The following is a 6,389-nucleotide window of genomic DNA, read 5'->3' as shown; positions in this document are numbered from 1 at the left end:
GGGACACTGAACCCCGTCTCAGGTCCTCATAGGAACCTGTACCCCGGGTGGTTTCTCATCTCCGCCCTGGGGACCTGCATCCTGTGCTGCCCCCCCGGGAACCTGCACCCTGGGAACCTCACTGAGTGGTCCTCTCCATCCCCGGACCCTCCCCTGTCCCACGTCCTCTTCACTCAGGGGACACAGCGCACCAGGCTTCCTATGCCTTCAGCTCCCCTCCACAGAGCCGCCGTGCCCGAGGTTTCCTCTCCAAGGACACGGCACCGTGGGCTCTGCCCCACACACCCAGCTGTGCCCTCGCTGCCGCGCAAGGGGTTGGTGGGCACAGCCTTTTTGGGAGTCCCCTTGCTGCCTGCCTGCCCCTCCATGCCCACTGCTCCCAAACATTGCCTGCCCTCAGAACCCTGCCAGGCTGTGTCCAACAGCACCTTTCCCAGGAGGTTTTGCCTCTGCATGAACTCTCACAGTTGCTTTTGCACTGACCCATGCAGGGCTCTGCAGGGGCTCCCAGCCAGGTCCTCATGCTCCTGCCAGGGCAGGCAGTATCACCTTGTCCCCTGGCACTGCCCCTAGCCCGGACCAGAACCACACTGAAGGGGTCTCTGCTGGAGCAGCAGCAGCCTGATCCCTGCAGGTTGAGGTTGTTGCTGGTGTGACCCTTCCCAAACCAAGCCCTTCAGAGCAGCCTGTGGATGAGCCCAGTGGGACAGGGGACAGTGCCGCGGGCCCTGCCTGTGCTGCCTGCTCCCTTTCATGCCTTCCTTGCAGCAGCATTTGCAAGCGAGGCCAGAGCAGGAGCCGCCCTAAAAGGTTGTGAGAGTTTGGGAGCAGCTGTGGAGCAGCTGCTGGGGCCAGTGAGGGGGCTGGGGCCGTGGCAGGCGCCCCACAGGAGGCTCAGATGGCTTTGGGGGTGGATGTGGTGGGACTCTGCTCAGGGACATGGTGGGAGCCCTAAGCCTGCCGCTGCCAGGCTTTGTTCTCAGAGCAGCGAGGCTGCAGCCCCTCCCAAGGCTCCACCTCCACAGCCCACCCGAGACCCTCCTTCCGCTGCCTGTGCACAAGCTCCTCACATGGTGCGCAGAGCTGGTGGGCAAGAGCTGCTCTTGGCAGAGCACAGAGGCACCTTGGGTGGTAGAGCCATCATCAGTAGGGGCCAGAGGCAATAGGGCATGAACCCAACGGAGCTGAGCCCCCTGTGAGTGCAGACCTGGCAGTGGCACAGAGGGGCTGGCTGTGGCACTGTGGCTCTGCCCTGGCCCTGCTCCAAGGCCGGGCATCCCAGGGCTGAGCTGGCAGAACCTGTTCCCCGGCCGTGCTACCCTAGCAGGCTCCGTCCCGCATGGCTGCCTCCCCCTGCCCTTTCCCTGCCCTCCACTCACTGGTTGCTGTCCTGGCTGAGCCAGGGTTGGCTCGGTGGCTGCTCACGTGGGGCCACAGCCGCCTCACCTTCCCCTGTGCTTCCCCTGACCTTGGCTGCACAGCTGGGACTCACGCTCAGGCACTCACCCATCCCTGCTCCTCCCAGCCCTGCCAGGCAGGCACCGTTTTTACAGCTGTGTCCTGCTTCTCCTCAGTGTGACCCTCCCACTGCCCACACGTGCCCCAGCCTGAGCACCCAGCCCAGCCCCAGCCTGTCTCCATCACTCCTCCTTTCCCCGCCTCATCTTTGACGGGGTTTTGCACTCCTGCAGCTGGCAGTAGGAAGATGTGGCACCACTGCCCAGATCTGGGTGATGCCAGGGGCCATTTGGCTTCCCAGAGCCAGCTCCTGCCCCCGGCAGAACCTTCCAGTAGATTAGCAAGACAATTTTCCTTACAATTGCTCATCACTGCAAGAGCTGCAATTATTAATGACCGTTCCAGCTGTCAGAGCGGAGCAGGAGGAGAACAGCCGCTTCCCCACACCCGCTGCCCTCAAGCCCGTTCCAGGCGGAGGTGCCGGCACGGCCTCACACCCATCCTCCGGGACAGCAGCTGCATCGCGTGAGCGAACGCTTGGCTGCCCCACGCCGGAGAACGCCCAGAGCTGGTGCACGTGGCCCATGTGTGTCCCATGACTTCTCGTCCCCTGTGCAGGACTCAGGGCCAGGGCACAGCAGGGACCAGAGGACACTGCCAGGTAAGGGGGGACCACTAGGGTCTGACCCCTGCCCCATTTCCCCTCGCTGCGTTTTGCCCCTCAGATTAGTTACTGCCTCTGTTAGTGATCCTGCCTGCTACAAACAGAGGGATGACCCAGGCAGCACAAGGGGCTCAGCCTGGGCGGACGCGGGCAGAGGAGGAGAAATCAGAGGCGAAGATTTTCCCTGGAAAGCTGGAAGGAGCTGAGTCAGGCCCCAGGGGGGGCAGGATGGGGGCAGAGCATGACCTTCCCAGCTGGCTGCACCTCGCTCGGCAAAACCGCAGGCCTGGAGACAGCCGGCACTCGCAGAGATGTGTTTATTAAAGGCACTAAAAGCACCGTGGCTACAACAGTGCAGCCCGACCAGAGGGTGTGGGTTGGGGGGAGGCATCGATGGGCCCAGGACGGTGGTGACAGAGCACTCTTTGGTAGGAAGCTGTGCCCAAGCCTTGCAGGTGCAGACAGCCAGCTGGCCATCAACACAAGCTGCCAGCTCAGGGCTGGGGCACACCAGGCTGGGGGTGCTGCCAGCCTCAGAGGAGCAGAGGGGTTGCAAGGCATGGACTCCCCTTGGAATGCAGCCAGGGCAGGAAGCCACTGCAGCAGTTTGTGGGGTGATCGGGGGGCTGCTGTGGGCAGGGGAGCAGGGCTGGGTCTCCAGCCCCATGCACTAAGCACACAGCAGGGAAGGTGAGGAAGAGTGTGGCAGGGGGCTGGTCCTCACCCATTCAGGGATGTGTTAGGAACATCCCTGCCCCAGCAAGGGAGCAGCCTGGCTGCACCAGAGCATCCCCCATTCCAGCCTCAGCATGGCTGTGCTCACTATGCTGCGTGGTTCAGGGGCAGGAAATCCATGCAGTATCCCCTTCCCAGGGCTCCTAGGGCCAGTCAGGAAGCACAGAAGAAGTCACCCAGCTATAAGGGCTCTGCACCCAGCACTGTCTCCAGCTGAATTCAGGCCAGGAGCTGCCATGAAAGAGGCAGGAGCAAGGGGAAGGGCCAAGGGCCCAGCCTGGCTCCCTGGAGGCATCAGGATGGGGGGAGAGGAGCATGCAGGGCCAGGGGCACGCGTGGGCACAGCTGAACTTCCACCCCTCACACATGGGAGAAAGCATGGCTCTTGCAGAGCGGCTTGTCCTTCTTGGAGTAGAATGTCTTCCCTTCCAGGTTGGTCTGGCAGATCTGGGAAGGAGAGTACAGGTGGTCAGGTCGGGGGGCTGAGTCAGCCTCCAGGTCTCCCCTACCCCCAGGGCCCAGCACTGGTGTCACCCAGGTGCCAGGGACCAAAAGGCTTAGAGCCAATTCCCAAGCCCCCAGCACAGAGCCAAGTGGGGAAAACCTTGTGGCAACAGGGTCCCTGTGCTGCTGGTGTACCCCACGCAGGGCATGACTGCTGGGGAGAGACACAGGCACATGGCTCACCGCACAGACGAAGCAAGTGTCGTGCCAGCTGAACCCCAGGGCCTCCAGGAACCGGTCCCCAGCGTCGATCTTGAAGTCACAGCCACGGCACTTGGTGCCAAACATCTTCTCGTAGTCTGTGAGGAGAGGTAGAGCCTAGGTCAGCATTTCTCCACACCACAGCCTCTCATCCCAGGGGAGCAGGGCTGCAGCTCAGCCAGGATCCCACAGGCACAGCCTGGGGCCAACCTGCTGCCAGTCCTGAGGGGATGATGCCCCAGACAAAGTGCCCGGGCCATGCAGGTGGCCCAGCCACCACAGGGCTGCAGGGAGGAGGCAAACCTCAACTCCCAGGGTGCAGCACTCACTTTGATGTACATCCTCCCTCATCACCATGGCAACACAGGAGCGATGGCACTACCGGGAGGACCGGGATGGAGGACTCGGGGCTGCAGGAGCTCCCCATGGCCCAGGGCAGCTCACCCCTCCACCCCTGTGGGCAGCTGCTGAGCCCCAACAGTGCACCAGGGCCACATGGGGTGACACATGGGGTCCCTGGGTCCTACCTCTCTCGCAGTAGGGCTGTCCCTCCTCCATGTAGAAGGCTCGGTTGCGGATGGGAGTTTTGCAGGCATTGCAAGTGAAGCACTGCACGTGCCAGGTCATCTTCAGAGCATGCATAACCTCCTGGAGGGGAGCCACTGTCAGCCAGGGGCAGGACCACCCAGGGCAGGAAGGGACAAGGGATCCCATGGGATGGGATTAGGGTGGGAAGGGATAGAGCCAGGCACCCATAGGTGAGCAGGGAGCAAGGACAGGAGGTGCAGGACAGACTGAGGGACACTCACTCCGGTGATCTTCTTCTTGCACTTGGCACAGCTGGGCGCATAGCGTGTGTCGTAGCACTTGGGGCAGAAGATGGAACCTTTCTCCTCAAAGAAGCCACCCTCATCCAGCATCTTCCTGCACTGGCAGCAGGTGAACTCCTCGGGATGGTAATAATGTCCCAGTGCCACCAGGTACCGTCCCCTGTGGCAGGACAGAGCCATGTCAGCCGTGCCAGGGCCCAGGACGCTGGCAGGGGGTGGCGTTGGCCAGGGCTCACCTGATGACCTTGTTGCACTTGTAGCAGAGGGGGGTGCGGCCGGGCCCCTCCGGGGCCTGCTGGGCTGCCTGCACGATGGAGCTGCGGTTCTGCATGGGGGTCGGCGTGGCCGGCTGGCTGTGCTTGCTCACCACCGTGCTCGTCTTGTCTGGGGCGTAGCGCTCGGCGAACGACGGGTCCACAGCCCACGGTGGGCGGCTGGTGGGGCCCGGGGTGGCAGTGGGGGTCCTGGGGGCTGCATGCACACACAAGTCTCTACGACAGTCCTGATTCCTCTGCAGCCCCCTCCCAGAACCTGTGGCTGGGTAAGTGGCATCACCCAGCAGCCCCACTCCTCTCCCAAAAAGCCCAGAGATGTTTTGCTTACCCAGTCCTGGCTCAGTCTTCATCGCTGCTCCCGGAGATGGGTCCGACATGGAGACCTGGCTACAGAACACGCAGTTAATTCAGCCTGCCCCACTCTGCTGCCCAGAGGGTGCAGGCAGGGCCCCCCACCCCAACAAGCAGGCAGGACCTGGCCAAGCCCCCGTGCCCAGCCGGTAACTGGTTTGGTGATGAGGTACCATCAGCCCTGCCAAGACACAGCACCCCTAGGGTGTCTGGTACCCACTGTGGTGGCCTGAGGAGTGGCAGGAGGGAGGGATCTGGGCTGCTTCAGACTGACCAGGGACCCCGGGGACCCCACAGACTCTGGCTGCCTGCTCACACATGGTGATCGCTCACAGTCACATTGGGGTGCAGAGGGGCTTGGACCCAACGTGATGCAGGGAGCCCTGGGGCCCAACTCAGCAGAACTGGGGACAAGCAGGGCAAGCCAGGGCCAGAGAGGCACAGCCCACCTGAGAGAGGGGATAGGGACTGAGGGAGAGCCAGTGGCTCTGTTCCTCTCCAGGGTAAACACAAGAAGGAGATGGCTACAAACCCAGGAGCTTCTATTAGTGGCAGAGCAAACTGGGCAGAGCTGGGACCCAAGGGCCACAGCACCAGGGCAGAAGGCATCACAGTCAGGTGAACGCAAAAACTGGGGTGCGGTGCACCACTCCTGCCCAGCTTCATGGAGCAAGGAACAGCCCTGGCTCCATTCCCTGCCCCACACAGGGAGAAGCAGGTGACACCCACCAGCTCTGCCCAGCTGCCCCACACCAGGCCCACAGGACACCATGCCCCAGGTGCAGGTGCTGCCCAAACATCAAAACACCCCAGCAGGATTTTGCCAGTGCCATCAGCCACCCCCAACCCGCTGTTTCCGGGACACGACGGTGCAGCTCAGCATTCCCAGCTGAGGAGCAACAATGCCCAACAGGTCCTGCCCAGGACATGCAGCCCCATCGGGCTCCTGCTGCCACACACTCCCCTTACCTGGGCTTCCTAACAAACACCTCATCATGATCCTCCACTGAGCGCAGCAGGAGAAAAAGGAGGAAACAGAGTCAGTCTGCTGAGACCCAGGCCCAGACACAGCAGCAGGGGAAAGGGAAGGGAGGAAAACTGACCTCCCCACCTGCCATCCCCCTGCCCCAAGGGGCACAGCCCTTGGGCCAGAGCCATGGGGCAGAGCACAGCCCCAGACCAGCAGCACCACCACGAGCCCACAAACAGCCCCGGGCAGCTCCCGCTGGCTCAGCTGCCCACGGGGACCACACAGGGCCAAAAACAACACTCTGGTGCCACAATACAGCCGCTGCTGGGCTCCAGTAACCCAGGCAAAGTCCAGCACCCCCAGCCAGCACCAGGCCCTGCAGGAACTCACTGCCATCTGTG

At 62.7% G+C, this 6,389-nt stretch overlaps 1 protein-coding gene across 3 annotated transcripts in view; it reads right to left on the bottom strand.

Annotated features, from left to right (window-relative positions):
* Positions 1–2,420: 2,420 nt before the first annotated feature.
* PDLIM7 (PDZ and LIM domain 7) overlaps positions 2,421–6,389 on the bottom strand; it is a 12,756-nt gene continuing 8,787 nt past the window's right edge. For 2 of the 3 annotated variants that reach the window (XM_027708399.1, XM_027708400.1), the window contains exons 6-11: positions 4,996–5,054; positions 4,629–4,863; positions 4,372–4,552; positions 4,090–4,210; positions 3,545–3,660; positions 2,421–3,304 (exon numbers count right to left, since the gene is read on the bottom strand). In XM_027708399.1, coding sequence (XP_027564200.1) covers positions 3,218–3,304; positions 3,545–3,660; positions 4,090–4,210; positions 4,372–4,552; positions 4,629–4,863; positions 4,996–5,054 — 799 coding nt within the window. In that variant the 3' untranslated portion in view covers positions 2,421–3,217. Of the gene's footprint in view, positions 3,305–3,544; positions 3,661–4,089; positions 4,211–4,371; positions 4,553–4,628; positions 4,864–4,995; positions 5,055–5,987; positions 6,025–6,389 lie in introns of all 3 variants that reach the window. The other variant, XM_027708398.1, reaches the window with a different exon arrangement.

Source organism: Neopelma chrysocephalum, unplaced genomic scaffold, assembly GCF_003984885.1.
Source record: "Neopelma chrysocephalum unplaced genomic scaffold, ASM398488v2 Primary Assembly neopelma1_96197, whole genome shotgun sequence".
Lineage (NCBI taxonomy): Eukaryota > Metazoa > Chordata > Aves > Passeriformes > Pipridae > Neopelma > Neopelma chrysocephalum.
This window is presented reverse-complemented; position numbering and strand designations above follow the sequence as displayed.